The sequence below is a fragment of the Salvelinus fontinalis genome, chromosome 3, assembly GCF_029448725.1.
Source record: "Salvelinus fontinalis isolate EN_2023a chromosome 3, ASM2944872v1, whole genome shotgun sequence".
Lineage (NCBI taxonomy): Eukaryota > Metazoa > Chordata > Actinopteri > Salmoniformes > Salmonidae > Salvelinus > Salvelinus fontinalis.
Genome location: NC_074667.1, coordinates 16,883,084 through 16,908,790, shown reverse-complemented (window position 1 = coordinate 16,908,790; position 25,707 = coordinate 16,883,084). Strand labels below are relative to the sequence as shown.

At 39.8% G+C, this 25,707-nt stretch overlaps 1 protein-coding gene across 2 annotated transcripts; it reads right to left on the bottom strand.

The window, feature by feature from the left end:
- Window positions 1–35: 35 nt before the first annotated feature.
- Window positions 36–12,414, bottom strand: blcap (bladder cancer associated protein). 2 transcript variants are annotated; one of them, XM_055907887.1, is made up of 3 exons: window positions 12,272–12,414; window positions 4,341–4,415; window positions 36–3,423 (listed from the first exon to the last, which is right to left on the bottom strand). In XM_055907887.1, the coding sequence occupies exon 3, from the start codon at window positions 3,283–3,285 to the stop codon at window positions 3,022–3,024; it is 264 nt and encodes an 87-aa protein (XP_055763862.1). In that variant the 5' UTR covers window positions 3,286–3,423; window positions 4,341–4,415; window positions 12,272–12,414; the 3' UTR covers window positions 36–3,021. The 2 variants fall into 2 exon arrangements, with proteins under 2 accessions (XP_055763862.1, XP_055763853.1); XM_055907878.1 differs by lacking the exon at window positions 4,341–4,415.
- Window positions 12,415–25,707: the final 13,293 nt, after the last annotated feature.

Sequence of the window (25,707 nt, the reverse complement as noted above, 5' to 3'; positions counted from 1 at the left end):
TTGGGAAGCATTAATTGGACAGGTAACTCTACAAATAACTCCTTGCCAAGACAAGACCAGCAAAGATTTATTGAAAAATTAGCTGTAAAATCTCCCTTTTAACAAAATACTCTCTCCCTGTGCATTACAGTGAAAAGCTCCATCTTTGTTTATTTACATCTATATGTAGAAATTACATTGGATGTAATTTCTAAATATACCACACTGACAGGTGTATAAAGGTATTAAAAAGCACAATGCACTAATTACAAACCAAAAAAGATTAGAACAGAATGACTAACAAAACCAAATGAACTATTTGCATTACAAACCTCCCACATATTGAATATATCCTATAAATAAAATTGGCAGCAACATTTTCATGAAAGAGCAAATCGAGATTGATGACCTAACCTCTTTTAATGGCAAACAATTTGTCATTAGCTACAGCAACAGAACATAATACAATTAACTTAAGTTTCATTGTCAAAAGTTCTCAAAACCAGACCGGGCAAAATGTGAACAATTCGTGTGGTCTGTGGTTCGCTGTATAGCCAGCTGCAAAATGGTGAACTTTCCCTGATAGGTATCACACCGTGCTGGAGTTAAAAATAATCCAAAACATTTTGATTAAGAGCTCATTAGCTTTTCCAGCAGTTTCTTTATGGCCCAACCGAAAATAATCAATGTTAACATCCCTCCAGCAGCAGACAGCATTAGTATACTGTACTTCACATTTCAATGACTATATTTACAAAACTTTACAAAAGCAAACTTTTGTCTTTTCAAATATTGTGATTCTGTGAAATCTCAAAAATCAGATCTTTGTTCTTTCAGCAAATATATATTTTCATTTTTCGGTCTTGGGCATGGGGTTCTTCGCTTTCTCAAATGCAGATAGTGGGCAACTGATAACACTTGGAAGTCGATATGAAGCCTAGAAGAACTGAGAAAACAAGGCCACAGCATCATGCTCAGTGCGATAACACCTTCAGAGGGTGAACTTTATTAAACGAAAAGCAGTAGTAGCATTTGAACTCTGCAGAAGTGACATACAGTGCCTTCAGAAAGTATTCATACCCCGTGACTTTTTCCACATTTTGTTGTTACAGCACACATAAAAAAGTACATTAAATGTAAAAAAAAAAGTGTGTCACTGGCCTACATACAATAGTAAAAATGTGCTTAACAAGTCACATGGACTGTATGCAATAATATTGTTTAACATGATTTTTTGAATGACTACCTCATCTCTGTACACCACGTATACAGATAATTGTAAGGTCATTCAGTCGAGCAGTGAATTTCAAAACATAATCAACCAAAGACCAGGGAGGGTTTCCAATGCCTCGCAAAGGGCACCTATTGGTAGATGGGAAAAATTAAATAAAAAGCAGAAATTGAATATCCCTTTCAGCATGGCGAAGTTATTAATTACACGTCGGACGGTGTATCAATACACCCAATCACTACAGAGATACAGGCATCCTTCCTAACTCAGGTTGCCGGAGAGGAAGGAAACCGCTCAGGTATGTCTCCATGAGCCATTGACTTTAAAAGTTAAGAATTTAATGGCTGTGATAAGAGAAAACATTGTAGTTATGCCACAATACTAACCTAATTGAGGGAAGGAAGCCTGTACAGAATACAAATATTCCAAAACATCTGTCATGTTTGCAACAAGGCACTAAAAGTTCATCTGCAAAAAATGTGGCAAAGCAATTAACTTTGTCCTGAATACAAAGTGTAATGTTTGGGGCAAATCCAATATAAAACATTACTGATTACCACTCTCCATATTTTCAAGCATAGTGGCTGCATCATGTTATGGGTATGCTTGTAATCGTTAAGGACTGGAGAGTTTTTCCCGATAAAAAAGAAATGGAATGGAGCTAAGCACAGGCAAAATTCTAGAGGAAGACCTGGTTCAGTCTGCTTTCCACCAGATACTGGGAGATTCATTCAACTTTCAGCAGGACAATAACCTAAAACACAAGGCCAAATCTACGCTGGAATAGCCTACCAAGAAGACAGTGAATGTTTCCGAGTGGCAGAGTTACAGTTCAGACTTAAATCTACTTGAAAATCTATGACAAGACCTGTAAATGGTTGTCTAGCAATGATCAACAACTAACATGAAATCGCTTGAAGAATTTTGAAAATAATTATGGGCAAATATTGCACAATCCAGGTGTGGAAAGATCTTAGAGACTGACACAGAAAGACTAACAGCTGTAATCGCTGCCAACCGTGCTTCTACAAAGTATTGACTCAGGGCTGTGGATACTTATGTAATGAGATATTTCTGTATTTAATTAGTTTCTAAAAACATGTTCTAACTGTCATTATGGGGTATTGTGTGTAGATGGGTGAGATTTTATTTATTTAATAAATTTTGAATTCAGGCTGTAATACAACAAAATGTGGAGTAAGTGAAGCTGTATGAATATTTTCTAAAGGCACTCTAGATAACAGGTTCACATCACTCGCCTTCTCTTGACGTCCAAAGCTCAACAGGGAGGCAGGATGTTCATGTTCACCTTCCTACTACTATACTGATAGTCAGCATTTTCACACCAACACATTTGATTTCTAACCTTTGGAAACTTTCAGATTTCTGTATTTAAAACATATGTATTAACACGACTTTTGAAAACTCTAAAAGGCAACCCATGCAAACGTTTAGATCCAATGAGGCCAGGGTAGGCGACGTTCACTGAAAACCAGGGGAAAAAGGCAGGGGTGGAGGGCAGTAGTGAGGAGGGTAGGGTAGGCTATTCTCTGGGAAGTGTACACATGCCCAAACACTTAAAAGCATTGGATTGGTGTATGCATGGGGGAGTAACCATATTTCATACACCAGTCAATTCCTTTTAAATCCATTAAGAGAAGTGAACAAGTGCACACTAAGGGCAGAGGGGTTGAGAATCGGGATGAAGTCTATGTTTCTCCACATCGACAGTGTCGGGTGGGAGATTTTATTCACAGCCTAGATACAGATTGTCCAGGATCCATCTGCGCATCATGTCAGGGGGAATCCTCTTAGGTGCCCACAATGCTGGGGTCGTGTGCACAATCTGGTAGTGCGGAGTCATGGCAGTGGTACAGAAAACAGTTCCCCCAGCAGCTGTAGCAGATGAAAAACAGAGCTGCCAGGAACACTAAGGCACAAATGGTACATGGCTTCCTCTCCAGCAGGAAGCTGAGCAGGTAGAAGCCCATGAACATTGAGTGGTTGAACCATAAAGCCGGGTTCAGAGGTTTCGGGATGAGGAGAACCGGGAGCAACCACTGAAGGCAGTACATTGTCTTTGAGGGGAAGGCAAATACACACCAAGCTCAATCAGGTGGCCTCAATGATGGGTGGAATGACACAGTGAGGTTTCCTAACCATCGCAGTTGTGACTTCAGAGTAGGTTGTAATCTGTTACCTTCAGGTCAGGCCTAAAAAGGAGAGCATACAATAAATAAAAAAGGTGCAGAAACACAACACAAGCCATCAGTTTATCTTTGACATGACAATGAAGAAAGTTCAGCATAGTGTAGTTATTGGTAGGGTCTTAGGTGACGCTACAAAAAATGGACACAGAATTCTACAAAGAAAATGCAGGAAAATCTGGTTTTCACTTATTGCCAATAATGTGGTTGTCAAAATACATAAATCATTTGAAAACAATGTAGCCGTTGTCACCCATGTCTAAAAATCCCAATACTGTACGTTACGATATTTACGCGATATGAGTCCAAATGTAAAGCATGTGCTGTGCTAAAGTTCAAATCTGTGGGACAACCCTTTTTGCAAAACCAGTGTGTTCATATTTGCTCTTTGTGATTGGTATTCCTCAACTTATCAAAGTAAGATCGATGTGACATTTGAAGTATGGGAAAGTCCTCAGGGTGTTGCATGGTCTTAGGACGTCTTTTGACTGAAATATAAGGTGAAATGTTTTTTCCTTCGTTTCAGAAGTTTTCAGATACAAAAAAATAGCAGGTAACAAAGTAGAACTTCGTAGCTACTTTTTGATGTATGGTTGTCAGGGATTGGTCCATGCCGTTCACTGAGGCAACGAGCCGGGTGAGAGGCAGTGCTGCACAGCATTGACTGTTTTGTGCCAGCTGTACATTTTTGGATTGATGGTTTTATTCTTTCAAGTAAAAACTACCAGAATTCAGTGGCTAAATACCAGTGAATTGAAAATGGGTCAAATCTCTCTTTCTGTGCAGCTGGCTAGCAGGTACCCCACTGTTTCTTCTGAGCCTATGCTAATTATTTGCTGTAAACATTGCAGTTTATCCTTCCTTCAAACTCATCAATGCCAAAAATAACATTACAATGTAACCCTGCTAATGTGTAGGCATACCTTTGAAGTAGGGCTGACCCCAATTAGTCAGTCGATAGGCTGCTGGTAGACTGGGATTTTTTTGTAGAGCCGTAGCTAGATATATACAGTACCAGTGAAAAGTTTGGACATCAAAACTATGAAATAACACTTATACAATCATGTAGTACATTATTTTATCTTTTTATTCAACAATTCAAAATATATTTTATATTTGAGATGCTTCAAAGTAGCCACCCTTTGCCTTGGTCAAAACGTGTTTAATTTAAGAAACCAGACAGGTGTTTGGTGCCATTATTGACTCATGATTAACATTGATCTGTCTGCGACCTTTTTGACCTTTTCCGATAACTTGAAAATAAGATCTAAGCAAAGTACTACCCTCATGAAATGAAGTGTTCCTGAGAAGATTTTCTACAACGAAGTAACGTTACAACACCAGAACTAGGCTGGACGATAGAACGAGTCAAAACTCACTAAAGGCTGGAAAAATGGCCAAAGAACATTGGCTGAGCTTGGAACACTAGCACAAGGCCATAGAAAACGAATTGAAACAAACCTCCGCAGAGCCCCTTCTGACTGAAGTGATGCTTAGAATTCCATTTCCCCTAAATGGCAAAAAAAAAATTTTTTTTGTATTCCTTTCCATTTTACCACTACAATCTGTTCTTAGGACAAAACTGGAAAAACAATAATTTGTGTAGAAAGTAAACAACCACACCTTGATGGTGTCAACTGAGCTTATGTCTGCGTAATGAGGAAGTAGGGAAAGAATAAACTGACTATTTCTGGCCTAGTGATCAACGACTACCGAGCTCGCTGCGCAGACTTACTTTATTACAAAGAGGAGATTGTCCTGACTAAAATGGTGTCTGACTTATACTCTAAATATACACATTGTGAGATATTTGGCGAAATAGACAGTCATACCCCTCTTTGCTCTAATAGGAAACAATGGGACGACATCGGGATTCCATGAGAAAAAAATATAATTTTTAACTACCAGAAATGGATCGCAGCATACTAGGCTACCTACATTTACATCATTAGAAAGAATAGATTATCTTGAATTAAACGGTGTAGAACTTCAAAACACATCAATTGAGTTATTTGGCGAAATACAGACATTGCCATTAGGTTGGGGAAATAGGGATGTCTAAAAAGCGCTGTCTTTTATTTAACCAGCTTACTATTTATCTGCTACCATTTGCCTTTGTGTTCTAATTTTTTTTGTTTGAACTAGCAATAAATTCACTTCTCATTATTCACTGGTCTAATTCTTTGATAGCATGGCATGATGACTGGCAGCACACTTCTGAAAACGAATGGCTCAGCAAAGCAAAGGCTCTTAAAATCTCTACGGGATCGGTGTCCCCCCCATGGGACGGTTGAGCGAACATAGGCTAATGTGATTAGCACAAAAAAGAATCCCAGGACAGACATGTCTGATATGGGCAGAAAGCTTACATTCTTGATAATCTAATGGCACTGTCCAATTTACAATAGCTATTACAGTGAAAGAATACCATGTTATTGTTTGAGAGTGCACAATTATGAACTTGAAAATGTATTAATAAACCAATTAGGTACATTTGGGCAGTCCTGATACAACATTATGAACAGATGGTTCCTTGGATCAGCCGAAAACTTTGCACATACACTGCTGCCATCTAGTGGCCAAAATCTACATTTCACCTGGGCTGGAATAATAAATGAATGCCTTTCTCTTGCATTTCAAAGATGGTAAAGAAAAAACATGCTAAAAGTTTTTTTCTTTGTATTATATTTTACCAGATCGAATGTGTTATATTCTCCTAGAGTAATTTCACATTTCCAAAAACTTAAACTTCAGAGTTTCCATTCAAATCGTATCAAGAATATGCATATCCTTGCTTCAGGTCCTGAGCTACAGACAGTTAGATTCGGTTACGTAATTTTAGGCAAAAATTGAAAAAAAGGGTCCAATCCGTAAGAGGTCTTATGAATTCCTGAGATCAGTCTCAAACCTGCCCCACCTATCACAGCCAATTGCTGGACTTTCACATGGAGGTTACTAGGTCACACCCAGTTCAAACCACATTTGAAAAATAAAAATAAATGTGGCTTAACTATCAAGTGTTCTGCTTTGCAATAATACATATAATAAAATAACTAATAACAAAGAAACAGCTAAACACTTACAGGTTTTCATTAAAAAAAAGATAAAATGCTATTTAGTACTATAATGGTATTTACTAACATTGTATTACTAAAATAGTTTCAAAGGTGTTCTAGTCTACCCTACCAAAGAATTAGGGTTAAGGCTAAAATGGGTTACACCTATTGTTAGGGGTTAGGGCTAAAATAGGTTATACCTATTGTTAAGGGTTTGGGCTAAAGTAGGTTATACCTGGGGTTAAGGCTAAAATAGGTTATTTTTCAGTTTAGAGTTAAGGCAAAAAAAAAAAACTTTGGGTTTATAGCTCTCTTGCTCCTCCCTGTGGCCTTCTGTGGGTTCTATATAACTCATTCGCGACACTTGCTGGGCCATAATCAACTGCGTCAGAGCTACAAATCAATGAGCTAGACCTATCCATTTGGTGGGGGTGCTCAAGATGGCGGCATGAGAGGGTGTAACATTTCTAACTGAGGAACAATTTTAGGGTTTTCTCACAAAGTTTTAGACTGCAGTTGCAATTTGTTTTTTCACAAAAAAAATGTATAACAATACAATGTAGCTATTCTGAATAATTTTGTAATTAATCAAACCATTGAAACATATTTGACAATTTCCAACGAACAAGCTAGCTATCGAAAAGTTTCAGCGTGTGTAGTTAAGTTAGCCTGCTAACGTCTTCATAGCTAGTAGCATCGAAACAGGACATGACCAAACTGTTGCTGAGATAATGGATGTTGAAACTTCCAAGGAGAAAAGAGGCATTGTTGAAACTCACTCATATACTTTCAGTATAAAAAAGGGAGGTGAATGCGATTCATATCCGAATACACCAACCAAGGAGCAACTTCCAAAGAAGCTGAGAAGTGAACCATCAATGAGCCAGCTACAGGACAACATCGTCCGCATCCTCACGGCTAAAATCAAAGAGAGCGCAGATGACATCATGGATTTGGTGAAAAAGAACACTATCAGTATCGTTAACCTGAATAAATTTATTGATTTCAATGCTGAGTAAGTAAAAACTGGAGCAGCAGAAAGCAACATTCAGGTTGCAAAGCAGGAGAAGAAACTCACTGAAATGAAGTCAAAGGTAAACGAGAATGACCGGTATGGTCGGAGATGGAATCTTTGAATTCATGGAATAGCAGAAAAATCTGATGAGAACATCAAAGCAAGAGTGAAGGACATTTGCAGGGCAATAGTCCTGGAGGAGGAGCAAAATGTTGTTGCAGGGCCTCTGGATGTAGTGCACCGTCTGAGTAAGCTGAGAGATGGGGAAAACAACCAGCCACCACGACCAGTGATCATGAGATTCATCTCCAGGACAGCGAGGGATATGACATGGAAAAGTGCAAAGAAAAATGACTATTTAAAGAAGAACAACCTGAGGTTCAAGGAGGATCTGACAGCATTTGACAAAGAAGCTCGGAATCGTCTGTGTCCGATGATTGAGAGAGCAAGGAAGGAAGGGAAAAGTACATACTTTGCGGGAGCCAAGGCTTTGGTTAATGAAAGGGAAATTCACACTGACGCCTAGCTTGTTGACTGCTGGATTTATCAAGTGAGTTGTGCAGGACTGAGTTTTATTTGCATCTGATAAAACTTCATATTTATTGAGGAAAGAGCATTGTTTGTGTGAGCCAAACTTTTTATTTTTATATATATATATATATATATATTTTTTTTTTTTTATGGCAGGGAAATTCGCACTGACACTTAATGTTAGATTGGTAAAACGAATAGCCATCAAGCTATTGTACAATATTATTTGCAATCGTATAAAAATATATATATAATTTAGGTCAACCACTTGCGTGGTGCAAAGGACTGTTTTTATTTGCAACTATTAAGAACTTATCTTTTTGTGAGAACCCGATTCATGTGAACGTATACAAGTTTAATAATATTCTTCATATATAGTCACTGTGATAGTAAATGTCCATTTCTGTTTTTTCTATTAATGCCAGGGGAATCCGTAATATTTTGAAAAGGAAATCTTAATTTTTGTAAGGGTAGGAGTGCCGACTTTAATTTAATTCAAGAAACTCATGCCTGTTCCACAGATAATACGTTTTGGAAGTGTCAATGCAGGAATGATATTTGGTACTAATCGGTCAGCAGGTGTCGCTATTTTAAAAGTTAACTTTAAGGGTCATATATTGAGTCATGAAGCAGGTAATACAGGGAGATGGATTATACTATTGGTATAGATGTCAACCACATTCAATTCAATTCATATGCTTCCAATAAAAAGTCAAGTAACTATTTTATTTAGAGACATTGAGAGGAAAATAAGTGAAATTACATCTACATTTCCATTGGCCAAAGTAATATGGGGTGGAGAGTAATACAGTATTACATGATAATCTAGATGGCCTCCTAATGATAGCAATTCTGTTTGTGAGATAAGGAATATATGTCTACGGTTAGGTGTTGTAGATATTTGGAGACATAAGAACCCAGATAAGATTATGTTTACACGGAGTACCAAAGATGTATCTATACAATCCCGTATTTATTTCTGGCTGATATCTGAAGATATGGCTGACAAGGTTGATACAGTCTCTATTGAACCATCAATTTTAACAGACCACAAAGGGATCTCAATAAAGATAAATATGCATGGTTTGTCTTCAAAAAAAAGTTAGTAAAGGTTACTGGAAAATGAACAAGACTTTACTAGAGAATGAAGTATTTAAGAATGAAGTAGCAGGATTTGTTGATAAATACTGGAATTGTGCCTGTGTTATGAATATGTTTGAAAGTTACTGGGAGCTAATGAAATTTGATATAAGGCTTTTGGCTATTTCAATGGGGAAAGAAATTACTCGTGCCAAGAGAGAGAAAGAATATGACATAATAAAGGGAATAATGGATTGTACTAAAAAAAAACTGAACTAACTAATAAGGAATTACTGGAGCTATCATCATTTCAAATGCAGTTAGACTGTATCAACGAGGGAAAGGCCCCTGAGCGTTTGTAAGATCAAGACGAAGATGGAAGGAAGAGGGAGAGAAAAATACTAAATATCTATTTAATTTAGAAAAAAGGGCAGGTGAAAAGACTTCCATATGTAAATTAATGATTCATAATATTCCCAATGAAAATCCCAAAGAAATCTCTCAGCATGTTGCCCAGTTTTATCAGAATATGTATACATCAGCCCAGTCAACCTCCAATGGATCTTTATTTAGACAATGTAGCAAACATTGCTAAGATTGATAATCATTTCAGGGATTTTTGTGATGAGTTATCTGAAATTGAGATAAATGACTGTATTAAAAGCCTTAAGGACAATAGGTCCCCTGGAAATGATGGTTTAATAAGAGTTTTATAAAGCATTCAATGATCAATTGATTCCTTTCATTCTTGCTATGTTTCAAGAATCAATAGAAAAAGGGGAGTTACCGGCTTCCTTAAAGCAAGGTGTAATTACTTTGATTCCCAAACCTAATAAGGATACTCTTTATATAGACAACTGGAGACCCATTAGCCTGTTTAATAATGATGGGAAATTATTTGCCCTTGTATTTGCTAAGAAGTTGAAACAAGGCTTGCATCATATAATTGATGAAGAACAATCTGGTTTAATTTATGGTCGACACATTAGTAATAACATCAGGTTGATCTTAAATATGATTGACTATAATGACCTCATCCTTGATGATAGTTTTTTTTAAATGTTTGTTGATTTTTATAAAGCCTTTGACACTGTAGAACATGAGTTTATGTTCAAAGTAATACATTTTTGGGGGTTTGGTGATTTTTTTTAAAGCAGTCCAAACTTTATATAGTGGTTGTACTAGCTCTTTGCTCAGGGGACATCCTGAAGATTTGATATTGGCTGTGGGATTAGGCAGGGCTGCCCAATTAGTCCATTTTTATTGGTTACTCAAATTATGGCTCTTCATATCAAGAAAGGGAATTTAAGGTGTTTCAGCACTTGGCAATGAATTTAAACTATGTCAACTGGCTGATGATACCACCATATTTTTAAGAGACAGGAATGAGGTTTCTAAAGCAGTTTCCTGTAATGAAGACATTTCCTTAGTTTCGGGTTTGAAATTAATATCAATAAGTCAGTCTTATTTCCACTCAAGGATGGTGTTTTACAGGAAGTATATGGTATCCCAATTAAATATAAGGTTACTTATCTTGGAATTGTTATATGCAAGGATGAAAAACAAAGGAGTGAATTAAACTTTAAACCCATTATTGAGAAAACAAAGAAATTGAACCTCTGGTTGTTGAGATATTTTGTTATACGATCAGGTTTTATTGTCCAAAGCTAAAGGGTTATCCAGATCAGTTTATGACTCATTATCACTTGAATTATCCCCTAAAATTGTAAAGGACTTAGATAAGATTCTTTATAATTTTATTTGGAGGAACAAGCCTCACTATCTACGAAAATATATTCTCACTAATAGCCAAGAACAAGGTCTTGAGGTTTTAGATTTCAATACTCTAAATAATACTTAAAAAATCAAATGGATTCTAAAGTATGTTAAGAACCAGAACAGTATTTGGAATGCATTCCCTAAGTATTTATTTGACTCTTGTTGTTGGTTTATTCCCAAGAGGTTTTAAGAACAAATTCTTATTTTCAATGACGGCCTAGGAACAGTGGGTTAACTGCCTTGTTCAGGGGCAGAACAACAGATTTTTACCTTATCAGCTCGGGGATACGATGATCGAATGGTTACAAGTCCAATGCTTTAACCACTAGCCTACATTAAATCGAAAATAAAAAATACTTAATTTAAAAATGTCTTCTAGCTGTTTTTATAATCGGACACATCTTGAAAAAGAGGACACGACGTGTTTTGTTTAGGTTCCCACCCTTTTCGGAAGAAAAAAAATGGTTAACCATGACCAGAAAACGTTTGGCTGGCGCATAGTTATCATACATTACACCACAAAGTGTGCCCAGGCGAAGTGAGCTAACGTTACCACACCAAGTAGCAGTAAGATATTACTTGAGGTCTTGCAAGCAATAGCAAAACAGGCTTTATGACGCAGAACAATAGGCTAGGAATAGAACACTCGGGACGTTGGGGCCACGGTGCTATATAACTAATAGGAGCTGGCAGGGTGAAAACATGCCCTAAAATAAGACAGCTGGGACATATGGTAACATTATTTAACTGGACTCCGCGGCGGATGCAATTAACGAGTTTTCTAAAAAAAAAAAAAAAAAAAAGCGTTAATTTAAATGTCCAGCCTACCAGAACCATAGTCACTTAGTCACCAGCTGCTTTAGCAAGTTTGTTGCAACATGGCTAATCAAGCTCTGAATCTGTGTATTTGCCTGTTAATAGAAACAAAGGATCACATGCACACAATTATCTTATTAAATAGCTAGCTAGTAAAATGTCTCTGCAAATGCAAAAATAGCTACGCTAGTCTGCTAATACGTAGGGCTGAAGTGGCTAACATAGCTACTACTAGCAGTTAGCTAAGGCAGATATGTTGGTTAGCTAAGATCCAGGACAACAAATTGTATTTTTCGCATTCAAGGCCGGTTAACTATGGTGGTATTGATTTGGTTGACTAACTAGTTAGCTACAGTCAGTAACGTTTACGTGAAAGCTAGCTAACGTTGGCTTCAACAATAAAACAAGTAGTCAACGTTACGTTTGCTTGTTAATAATTAGCCCGCTGGCTAGTGAGATACTAGCTACTTGCTTGCATACCAAGTTAAAATAATATGTCACATTGAATCATACATACAAGTTAGTGTTAATAGCTAGCTAACTATTTGCATAAACGCTTTAAAGAATAAAACTAGACCTGCCAAATTCCAGGTTCATTCTTGCTCGAGCACACTACTCGACTCCATTGCTGCTGCCTTAAGAGTAGACGACGGTCTGTACTATCATGGATACTTGGGACTTCCATACACCCCCCATTGCAGTTTAAAATGGTTACGCTTCGAACACACCGACAGTGTTTTACGCAAATAGTAAGCGGCATCATCTGGATATGTATGCAACAAAAGTTCAACATTCACACCGAACACAATGCATCTGCAACGTTTCAGTGGAAATTAATGTAATTCTGGTGTTCCAAAATGCCAAACACTGTCTGTGTTATCGAAGCATTAGGATTTAGCGACGTCTCAAGGATCCCAGATAGCACTGACCCCTAGACGACTGCGTAGCCACCAGCGGTTGTAACTAGATAACACAGCCACAAATTCATAATTATGGCGAAACAGCGCACATTTCAGCAATTTATCTTCTTACATTTTGATTTTAAACCTAACCTTAAATTAAGACCGAAAATATATACCTGGCATCCTTTCACTCCCTCCTCTCTACATTCTCCTCTTCTGTCTCTGCTGCTAAAGCCAATTTCTACCACTCTAAATTCCAAGCATCTGCCTCTAACCCTAGGAAGCTCTTTGCCACCTTCTCCTCCCTCCTGAATCCTCCTCCCCCTCCTCCCCCCTCCTCCCTCTCTGCTGATGACTTCGTCAACCATTTTGAAAAGAAGGTCGACGACATCCGATCCTCGTTTGCTAAGTCAAACGACACCGCTGGTTCTGCTCACACTGCCCTACCCTGTGCTTTGACCTCTTTCTCCCCTCTCTCTCCAGATGAAATCTCGCGTCTTGTGACGGCCGGCCGCCCAACAACCTGCCCGCTTGACCCTATCCCCTCCTCTCTTCTCCAGACCATTTCCGGAGACCTTCTCCCTTACCTCATCTCGCTCATCAACTCATCCTTGACCGCTGGCTACGTCCTTTCCGTCTTCAAGAGAGCGAGAGTTGCACCCCTTCTGAAAAAACCTACACTCGATCCCTCCGATGTCAACAACTACAGACCAGTATCCCTTCTTTCTTTTCTCTCCAAAACTCTTGAACGTGCCGTCCTTGGCCAGCTCTCCTGCTATCTCTCTCAGAATGACCTTCTTGATCCAAATCAGTCAGGTTTCAAGACTAGTTATTCAACTGAGACTGCTCTTCTCTGTGTCACGGAGGCGCTCCGCACTGCTAAAGCTAACTCTCTCTCCTCTGCTCTCATCCTTCTAGACCTATCGGCTGCCTTTGATACTGTGAACCATCAGATCCTCCTCTCCACCCTCTCCGAGCTGGGCATCTCCGGCGCGGCCCATGCTTGGATTGCGTCCTACCTGACAGGTCGCTCCTACCAGGTGGCGTGGCGAGAATCTGTCTCCGCACCACGTGCTCTCACCACTGGTGTCCCCCAGGGCTCTGTTCTAGGCCCTCTCCTATTCTCGCTATACACCAAGTCACTTGGCTCTGTCATATCCTCACATGGTCTCTCCTATCATTGCTATGCAGACGACACACAATTAATCTTCTCCTTTCCCCCCTCTGATAACCAGGTGGTGAATCGCATCTCTGCATGTCTGGCAGACATATCAGTGTGGATGACGGATCACCACCTCAAGCTGAACCTCGGCAAGACGGAGCTGCTCTTCCTCCCGGGGAAGGACTGCCCGTTCCATGATCTCGCCATCACGGTTGACAACTCCATTGTGTCCTCCTCCCAGAGTGCTAAGAACCTTGGCGTGATCCTGGACAACTCCCTGTCGTTCTCAACTAACATCAAGGCGGTGACCCGTTCCTGTAGGTTCATGCTCTACAACATTCGCAGAGTACGACCCTGCCTCACGCAGGAAGCGGCGCAGGTCCTAATCCAGGCACTTGTCATCTCCCGTCTGGATTACTGCAACTCGCTGTTGGCTGGGCTCCCTGCCTGTGCCATTAAACCCCTTCAACTCATCCAGAACGCCACAGCCCGTCTGGTGTTCAACTTTCCCAAGTTCTCTCACGTCACCCCGCTCCTCCGCTCTCTCCACTGGCTTCCAGTTGAAGCTCGCATCCGCTACAAGACCATGGTGCTTGCCTACGGAGCTGTGAGGGGAACGGCACCTCCGTACCTTCAGGCTCTGATCAGGCCCTACACCCAAACAAGGGCACTGCGTTCATCCACCTCTGGCCTGCTCGCCTCCCTACCTCTGAGGAAGTACAGTTCCCGCTCAGCCCAGTCAAAACTGTTCGCTGCTCTGTCACCCCAATGGTGGAACAAACTCCCTCACGACGCCAGGTCAGCGGAGTCAATCACCACCTTCCGGAGACACCTAAAACCCCACCTCTTTAAGGAATACCTAGGAGAGGATAAAGTAATCCTTCTAACCCCCCCCCCCCCCCCCCCCCCTTAAAAGAGTTAGATGCACTATTGTAAAGTGGTTGTTCCACTGGATATCATAAGGTGAATGCACCAATTTGTAAGTCGCTCTGGATAAGAGCGTCTGCTAAATGACTTAAATGTAAATGTAAATGTATATATATTTTTTAAAGCCAATTTTGATTTTGTACTTGTGGAATCTGACTTTGTGGCTGTGTTGACTAGTGATGACCCAGTCTGGCGTAGTTTTAGCATTTCTATTGCAGGACCCTAAGAAATATACTGAACAAAAATATAAATGCAACAATTTAAACGATTTTACTGAGTTACAGTTCATATAAGGAAAACAGTCAATTGAAATGAATCCATTAGGCGCAGCCTGGGCTGGGAGGGATAGGCCCACTCACGGGGGAGCCAGGCCCAGCCAATCAGACTGAGTTTTTCCTCCACAAAAAAGGGCTTTATTACAGACAGAAATACTCCTCAGTTTCATCAGCTGTCCAGGTGGCTGGTCTCAGACAATCCCGCAATTGAAGAAGCATGGTGTGGAGGTTCTGGGCTGGTGTGGTTACACGTGGTCTGCGGTTGTCAGGGCCGGTTGGACATACTGCCAAATTCTCTAAAATGACGGAGGTGGCTTATGGTAGAGAAATGAACATTCGATTATCTGGAAACAGTTCTGGTGGACATTCCTGCAGTCAGCATGCCAATTGCACGCTCCCTCAAACCTTGAGACAACTGTGGCATTGTGTTGTGTGACAAAACTGCACATTTTAAAGTTGCCTTTTATTGTCCCCAGGTGCTCCTGTTTAGTGATCATGCTGTTTAATCTGCTTCTTGATATGCCACACCTGTCAGGTGGATGGATTATATCGGTTATATCGGTATATCAATTGTACGTCATCAATGACATCCAAAGCTTAGTTTGATCATGTGCTTTTTCAAACCGTGTTACAAAATGCGAGCTCCCACTGATTTCGCCGCAGTTCCGAAGCTTTCTTCGATTACAAGCTGCCTTCAAACACCGACCTCTTCTAGACACCGTACTTACAAATATACACGGAACAAACATAAATGCAACATATAAAGTATGGGTCCCATGTTTCATGAGCTGAAATTAATGATCACAGAAATTTTCCATACGCACAAAAAGCTTATTTCTCTCAAATGTTGTGCACAAAATTCAGTTGTGGACCAATTCAGTTTGTCCGTGATGTGTACGCCGAGGGACTTAAAACTTACTACCCTCTCCACTACTGTCCCTTCGATGTGGATAGGGTGGTGCTCTCTCTGCTGTTTCCTGAAGTCCACGATCATCTCCTTTGTTTTGTTGACGTTGAGTGTGAGGTTATTTTCCTGACACCACACTCCGAGGGCCCTCACCTCCTCCCTGTAGGCCGTCTCATCGTTGTTGGTAATCAAGCCTACCACTGTAGTGTTGTCTGCAAACTTGATGATTAAGTTGGAGGCGTGCATGGCCACACAGTCATGGGTGAACAGGGAGTACAGGAGAGTGCTCAGAACGCACCATTGTGGGGCCCCAGTGTTGAGGATCAGCGGGGTGGAGATGTTGCTACCTACCCTCACCACCTGGGGGCAGCCCATCAGGAAGTCCAATTACCCAATTGCACAGGGCGGGGTCGAGACCCAGGGTCTCGAGCTTGATGACGAGTTTGGAGGGTACTATGGTGTTAAATGCTGAGCTGTAGTCGATGAACAGCATTCTCACATAGGTATTCCTCTTGTCCAGATGGGTTAGGGCAGTGTGCAGTGTGGTTGCGATTGCGTCGTCTGTGGACCTATTGGGGCGGTAAGCAAATTGGAGTGGGTCTAGGGTGTCAGGTAGGGTGGAGGTGATATGGTCCTTGACTAGTCTCTCAAAGCACTTCATGATGACGAAAGTGAGTGCTACGGGACGGTAGTCGTTTAGCTCAGTTACCTTAGCTTTCGTGGGAACAGGAACAATGGTGGCCCTCTTGAAGCATGTGGGAACAGCAGACTGGGATAAGGATTGACTGAATATGTCCGTAAACACAACAGCCAGCTAGTCTGCGCATGATCTACACGGCTGGGGATGTTGTCTGGGCCTGCAGCCTTGCGAGGGTTAACACATTTAAATGTTTTACTCACGTCGGCTGCAGTGGAGGATAGTCCACAGGTTTTGGTAGCGGGCCGTGTCAGTGGCACTGTATTGTCCTCAAAGCGAGCAAAGAAGTTGTTAAGTCTGTCTGGGAGCAAGACATCCTGGTCCGCGACGGGGCTGGTTTTCTTTTTGTAATCCGTGATAGACTGTAGACCCTGCCACATACCTTTTGTGTCTGAGCCGTTGAATTGTGACTCTACTTTGTCTCTATACTGAAGCTTAGCTTGTTTGATTGCCTTCAGAGGGAATAGCTACACTGCTACACAGTCACTAAGTAACTGTATGACTGTGCTCCTTAAGAACAAGGCACACAATGGATAACAGTCAATGGTATACATAGAAGCCTCAATCATGCTAGTTCATGTTGCTGTGCTGATCATTTGTATCATTGTCATGGGTTTACAAACGATTGAGTTATCACAGGTTGGTTTTCAAAGGTATCAGGATGAATCAACTTCATAAATGTTTTGTGTCCTCGATTGAGGGCATATAGACACTTTCAAGTAAAAACAAACAGGAATGTTTGGAATATACAGTGTGGCGATTACCTTGAAGATGATACGATTGTGATAACATGACTTCTTTTGTGGCCTTTGTGTGTAAAATGTGAAGCTGACATCATGTTAATGTTGATTCAATTGTCAAATATCAAAATATCAGTATTGCATTAACTTTTTTAGGATAGGGGGCAGCATTTTCACTTTTGGATGAATAGCGTGCCCAGAGTGAACTGTTTCCTACTCTGTCCCAATGGTAATATATGCATATTATTATTACTATTGGATAGAAAACACTCTGAAGTTTCTAAAACAGTTTGAATGATGTCTGTGAGTATAACAGAACTCATATGGCAGGTGAAATCCTGAGAAAAATCTAACCAGGAAGTGGGATATCTGAGGTTGGTCGATTTTTCAACTCAGTCCCTATTGAATGCACAGTAGGATATGGATCTGTTTGCACTTCCTACGGCTTCCACTAGATGTCAACCGTCTTTAGAAACTTGAATGAGGCTTCTACTGTGTTGTTGGGCTCAATAAGAGGGGAATGAGTCAGTGGTCTGGCAGAGAGCCAGGTCCTGGTCACGCGCATTTCACATGATAGCGACTTGCTTTCCATTACTTCTCTAGACACAAAGGAATTCTCCGGTTGAAACGTTATTGAATATTTATGATAACAACATCCTAAAGATTGATTATATGCTTAGTTTGAAATGTTTCTTCGACCTGTAATATAACCTTTTGAAGTTTTTGTCCGAAGTTATGCGGGACCTGCACAAGCGTTTAGATATGTGTACTAAACGGGCTAAAAAAAGTAGCTACTTGGACATAAATAATGGACATTATCGAACAAAACAACAATTTATTGTGGAACTAGGATTCCTGGGAGTGCATTCTAATGAAGATCATTAAGGGAATATTTATATTATAATTTCTGATTTCTGTTGACTCCAACATGGCGGAGAATTTTCTTTTCTTTCTGAGTGCCGTCTCAGATTATTGCATGGTTTGCTTTTTCCGTAAAGTTTTTTTGAAATCTGACACAGCGGTTGCATTAATAAGAACAAGTGCATCTTTAATTCTATGTAAAACATGTATCTTTCATCAAAGTTTATGATGAGTATTTCGGTTATTTGATGTGGCTTTCTGCAATTTCTCAGGATATTTTGAAGGCATTTCTGAACATGGCGCCAATGTAATCTGAGATTTTTGGATATAAATATGCACATTATCGAACAAAACATACATGTATTGTGTAACATGATGTCCTATGAGTGTCATCTGAGTAAGATCATCAAAGGTTAGTGATTAATTCTATCTATATTTCTGCTTTTTGTGACTCCTATCTTTGCCTGGAGAAATGGCTGTGTTTTTTTGACTTGGTGGTGATCTAACAAAATCATATATTGTGCTTTCGCTGTAAAGCATTTTTGAAATCGGACACGATGGGTAGATTAACAATATGTTTATCTTTCATTTGCTGTATTGGACTTGTTAATGTGTGAAAGTTCCATATTTCGGAAAAATAGTTTTGAATTTCCCGCGCTGTCTTTTCAGCGGAATGTTGTCGAGGGCTTCCCCATGTCCTAGACAGGTTTTAACCGTAATATGATCCTGTGTGCATTATTGTGATGCCACCCACATTCACCTTTTGATTTACTTTCATTCATGAACCTTGAGTGAGAAGTAACCTGGTCCCAGATCTGTTTGTGCTATCATGTCAACTCCTTGTCATCTTTGGCATGACAAAAAGTGGCAAGGAGTGGCATGATGGCAAAAACAGACTGGTACCCAGGCTAAGTGGAAAGGTATTGTAGTGTATTCCAGTTGTGCATATGTGAAATGTATGTATTCGCGTGTAATAACTGGACATTCAATGGAGTCTCTCTTCAAAACTTCTTAAGGCTAGGGGGCAGTATTCGGAAGTTCGGATGAGTGACGTGTCCAAAGTAAACTTTCTGTTACTCAGGCTCAGAAGCTAGGATATGCATATAATTGGTAGCATTGGGTAGAAAACACTCTGACGTTTCTACAACTGTTAAAATAATGTCTGTGAGTATAACAAAACTGATATGGCAGGCAAAAACCTGAGGAGAATCTATCCAGAATTTTTTTTTTTTGAGGTCACCACCCATTCAATTGCTTGTCTATGGGATATTTAAAGGAATTCCTCTCAGATTGCAGTTCCTATGGCTTACACTAGATGTCAACCGTCTTTAGAAAGGGTTTCAGGCTTGTTTTTTGAAAAATGTGTTAGTAATTGTAGTTTTTCAAGGTGGTTCTCATTTTGGACTGTAGTCTTGTGGCGCACGTGGATGAGGGCGTGCACTTTGTTATTTATCTCCGGTATTGAACATACTACATTCCGTCTTAAATTGTATAATTTATTTACATATTAGGGTACCTTTGACTTGTTTGGACGAAGTTTATTGGTAACTTTTGGGATTCCTTTGTATGCATGGGGAAAGGGTGGATTACTGAATCAAACGTGTCAACTAAACTGACTTTTTTCTATATAAAGAAATGGACTTTATCCAACAAACAACCATTTGTTGTGTAGCTGGGACCCTTGGGATTGCAAAAAGAGGAAGTTCTTCAAAGGTAAGTGATTTATTTTATCGCTATTTCTGACTTTCGTGATGCCTCTGTAACAGGGTTATATTGGTGATTCCCCTTGCAACTTTATTGTTAAGCCAATGGGTTTTTGGTTTTAGTTTTATCTTGCCTTCACCTACTCAACATTGCATCTTATTGGCTGGTTTGCGTAGCTTGCTTACGAGGGAGGGTGTTTTAGTTAGAATCATCCCAGTGAACAAGCACCAAACCAGCGGTAAGTTGTTGGTTGCAAAGCACTGTACGTCAAAAGTGATTTTTATAATCCCAAGTGATGATTTAAATGTACAATTTATATCAATTTGTTTGTAAATGTTATTTGAACATCACACATAAGATGCAGCGTTTTTTGGTGAATATTTGCTGTGCATTTTGTTGTAGAGAATTCCCGCAAATACTAGCTAGCAACTTACTGTGTCTGGTGGGGGCGTTCGTATATTTTGTACAGTGCGTGAGTGCAGAGTTGGATGGTGAGCCGTGCATTGCATGACGTGCAATTTTGTGCTGTTTCTATCAGGTACATTGTTCAAAATATTATATTGTAATTGTTGTATTATTTTGTTAACTACATTGCCCAGTGAACAAGCACCAAACCAGCGTGCGTGAGTGCAGAGTTGGATGGTGAGCCGTGCATTGCATGACGTGCAATTTTGTGCTGTTTCTATCAGAATAAAGCTCCATGACTGGTGATACAAGTTGGAGTTCGTGTCGATGATTGTTTGTACACAACGCAAGAAGAGTACTGTTACACCTCTGCTGGTTTGGAAAATGTTTTTAATGCTTTTGCATGCGGGGCGCTGTCCTCAGATAATCGCATGGTATGCTTTCGCCGTAAAGCATTTTTTAAATCTGACAAAGCTGTTGGATTAACAAAAAGTTAAGCTTTTAAACAATGTAAGACACTTGTATTTCCATGAATGTTTAATATTACGATTTTTGTACTTTGAATTTTGCACTCTGCAATTTCACCAGATGTTGTCGAGGTGGGTCACTAGCTCCCCACCTAGCCCAAAGAGGTTTTAACCGTTTGAATAACAAGCAATGCAACATTACTTTTGGTCATAACCTATAGACAACTTATTGATTGTTGAAAATCCCATTATTAGAAAAACCAGAGAAACACCCACCCAGAACCTTGAACTGATATCTAAGGCCAGATCACTGCAAAATTCATCAATGTACAATACTTATAAGTAGGCCTATGATGTGAACAGCAGCAATTGTGGAGGTCAAATATTTGTATTGATCCAACAATGGTTGTTGTGATTTTTGTTAGATACTGTATATGAATAGCTGTTTATTATCTGTAAATGTAATTCTCTCATATATTGTCTACATTTGTTGTAAATATAATAATATCTCAATGATTCGAAATTAAAACAATGGTCACATTTACATAACTTATATATGACTAGTAGGCCAGATATTTGTAATTTCTTCTAGGAAAATGTGCTCCTCCTTTTTAAAAGTGCACTTTTAATTGAGGAACCACTGTATATATGAATCTGAGAACATGTCTAAAAAACATTTCAAAATCAACCAAAATCTGATGTCTTTACAACCGACCTGTGCCTGTTGGGATACAGTCTAATGTGAGGTATGGGGGGTGTTAAGTGCCAGAATTAAGCCTTGTGAAGCTACTGATACCTCTCACCAAGTCACCTAATGTCTTCCTAGCGCCATAAAATACCGCTATGAATTACCATGGACTGTCAATGGAGACTCGTTTTTTTCTAAGGCGTCAAACTGCCGATGCGTTCACGTCACGTGACACGTACACGTCATGTAGACGTAGTGTACACGTCATGTAGACGTAGTGTTCACGTCGTGTAACGTGGCACTGACACATCACGTGTCATTTTGCTTGTAAGTTTATTATGAAAGATCTTACCATGAACGCCTTAAAAACGTCTACATGTCTTACACGTCACGTGTCTGTTTAGTTTATTATTAAAGATCTCACCATGAACGCCTTACAAACGTCTACATGTAGATTTTTTTTTTCATTGCCAGAGTAATCTAATCAATTTCATTTGTCAATTTAGCTAAAATAGGCATATCACCTAAATACAAAAATGATTAGGCTAGTTGATATTTCAGCCAGCCACCATTACTGTGTAGATATGCCTATTTCTCACATCAATACAGACACAAGGGCTTCTTTGTTGGAGGTAGCCCTATTCAGAAATAAGGGATAGCCAAGGTCTCTAGTTGCACATTCAAAACAACTCAGAAATCGTCAATCTCTGACTTCCGACTTCTGTGGTTCAAGACAACAGGGAACTCTGAAAAAAACGAGCTCAGACTGGGATTTTATTTTTTGGAACGGTCATCCAACTCGGAATTACAATCCAGAAACTCTGGCATCTTTCTCTGACCTGAAAATCACTGATATCATGATTTGACCTCGCCCCCCCAGGGCTCGAATTGAGGGTGTATGTGAAGATATAGGCCTAACCCTTGTTATAGAGATGGGCAAAAAGCATATGTTTGCTTAGCCTTAGAAAAACAACGGTCCAGATTATATAATGCGATCTAGGCTATAATAATTATTTCCACATAGTCTACTAGCCTATCGAAGGCCTTGCTCAGCCTCAACATCACAGTAAAATGTGGTTGGTTTATTAAATGCTCCGCAATCGAGGAATATTAGTGGTAGGCTGTGCCTACCGCAAAATACCAAAAAGATAGAATCGTATGGGTCTATGCATAGACCAAACAGCTTAACAGATAAATACTTTTTTTGCATTGAATCAGGCTATTCATTTCAGTGTAGTTGCATTCTTACGCATAACTTTAGCCTAAACAGAACCTAAAACACACCAGCCTGTTTTGATCACAGATCATGATGAAGCTTGAACACTTCAGCTGTTTGTCATCGATTTAGCCTACAATTGCCTACAGATTTGATACACATGAAGACCTATATTTAATCTGGATTTGACAAACAACAGCCTGACTAGGATCCAGGGCCCTCATTTATCAATGTTGCTTAGAAAAGCTTCTAAATGAACTCGTATGAACATTTTGAGTGTTCGCAAGTACAAAAGTTAGTATTTATCAATTGCTCATACGCTTGATTTACACACACCTGTAAGTATTTTGACTTGATAAATCAGACACGGTCTGAAACACTGTGCTAGTGCACGTGAAGTCTCATTTACATAAAGAACTGCCCTAAATGACTATTTATGGTCACAAACCTTCCCTTTAAAGCTGCAAGAAATGTCACTAATTTCTATCTGCCAACATGGAGAAATCAAAGAAGAAGAAAAAAAAAAAATTGGACGCAAAAATAGAACTTTTAATCACTAAAGTAGCAGCAAACACAAGCCATACTTTCTGCAGTCCTCAGCAATGGCTTGACAAATAAGATAAAAAAATATTGCTTGGGAGCAGGTCAGAGCTGTCGTAAATTAACAGTTAATGAAATTAAAAATAAATGGTTTGATTTGAAAACATATGCAAAAAAAAAATATATGATCCACAAAAGGGACATAAGTGCAACAGGAAGAGGGCAGAGTGACTCTTCACTGTCTGCTGTGGACCAGCGCACTGGCAGCATAATTGGAGAGACCTCAGTGTCTGGCATCATTTGTGTTGGTGATACTGAGGACCCTGTCCCATACCCTGATGGAATACCAGTGTTACGGTGGTCCTCCTCTTCAACTGAAAAGGAGGAGTAGTTATGGAACCAAGGCGCAGCGGGTTGTGATGACATAATTTATTTACAGAAAGACGAAAAACACGAACTTGACTATAAACTAACAAAACAACAAAACGGAGTAAACAAACCTGGACATGCGAACTCACATACAACGCAGAACTCACGAACAGGAAAATAGACTACACAAAAGAACGATGTACAAAAAACAAACCGAACAGTCCCGTATGGTGCGACAAACACTGACACAGGAGACAACCACCCACAACGAACACTGTGAAACAACCTACCTAAATATGACTCTCAATTAGAGGAAAACGCCAAACACCTGCCTCTAATTAAGAGCCATACCAGGCAACCCTTAAACCAACATAGAAACAGAAAACATAGAATACCCACCCAAACTCACGTCCTGACCAACTAACACATACAACAAACTAACAGAAATAGGTCAGGAACGTGACAACCAGACACACCAACTGATGGTAAAGTCAAGCTTTATTTTTGCAACCATATTCAGACATGCACCACATCTAAATATTTTTATATGTAACAAAATAAATATAACAAAACATGAAGTCTTCACAGAGATGTCTGATTTGCCTGACCCCTCAGTCATCTCCAGGCCTACAAGAAGGGTGTCCTCGTTGGCGAGCGCTTCAGCTGCTTTGGCTGACGCAGTCCTGAAACAACAAGAGATCAACACATCAATTCTCAGATTCAAACAGCAACAGCCTGAGAGAGGAATCAATAATTGAAAGAACTTGTTGATTGTGTCAAACATGTGAGAGAAATTCTGGTGCAATGTAAATGTGTTTTCCTTGTCGATTTGATTATATTTGGAAGAACAGATACCTAAAACTGTTGTATGATATTGACTCTTGTCCTCTTGTGGAGCGCACTGCAAGCCTTGACAATGTAGCAAACCTAAAAAGGAATTTGCACATTGTATTACATTCACGTAATGGCATTTGAAGGAAGGTCATTTGAGGCAAACCTTGCTAGGCTGGTATTGCTGTCCCAGACAAGCACAGACAACGCCATTTTAGCAGGCCTATGGTGCGCTCCAGTGTTATTATGCGTGCGTGGGCTTGGTTGTACGTTGCCTCTTGTTGGTTTGAGGGGTTTGTGAGGGGAGTCATCAGCCATGTTTTTAATGGGTAGCCCCGGTCTCCTGCAGTTATGAACACAACATTCAGATAGTTTCCCAGCAGAGGTCTAACATGGCAAATAAAACCTTGCAAATGAAATGTGTTGCTTACCAATAAGCCATCCATCCTCAACAGCTCCTTCCTGGAGGTTAATAAGATCAACTGAACTGTTCTGCACAATGAATGAATTATGTGTCCCACCTGGCCGTTTGGCCACTACATTCAACAAAGCCAAATGTGAATCACAGATGACCTGCACATTGACAGAATGGAAACCTTTTCTGTTGATGAAGTCGAATTTGTTCAATGATGGTGCTTTTATTGTGATGTGGTTGCAGTCAATTTCTCCAATGACATTGGGAATTCCAGCTATGGTATGGAAATCCTTTTTCACTCTGGCCTGTTGCACGGAAACTGTATGTATTGTGGGGTCAATTAAATAATGCCATGAGGACTGCAGGCAATAATCGGCTCATGGTTGGTTGTGAAATGCCAGACCGATCCGCATTCTCCCGTTTGAATGTTCCAGTGGCAAAAAATCCCAGGGTGGAGAGGACTTCGGTATGCACTGGGATGGCATTGGTGCGTTTCATCTCCCTTTCTAATATGCCTTGAAAACGAAATCTAATAGGTCAAGCGTCGCACTCAGCAAAATAATCTGCACGCTCATTGAAAATACGCTCCCTGCATAATGCAGCTTGTGCCAGATCCTCCAGCAATGCACGATTTGCCATTTTGGACAAGTCACAATGCCTCAGTGTTGCCTTTTATATTATTTAACCGGTTTAACTAAATTGCCTCCAACCTTACATTCCACTCTCTTTCTAATTTACTTTATTATTCAATTAGGCTTAAATGGTTTTATGTTTATGAATTCGATAGCACCCTGAGAAAACTATTAGTAGCTTAAGTGTCTATAAATTGAAAAATAAACTATTCATGTATTAACTTTTTTCGTCATAGTTTATGATTTGGTCCAGTATGTCAATCCATTCTCCATTG

What these genes read in the sequence shown, in the direction of transcription:
- blcap (XM_055907887.1), bottom strand. Translation starts at nt 3,285, where the DNA reads ATGTACTGCCTTCAGTGGTTGCTCCCGGTTCTCCTCATCCCGAAACCT.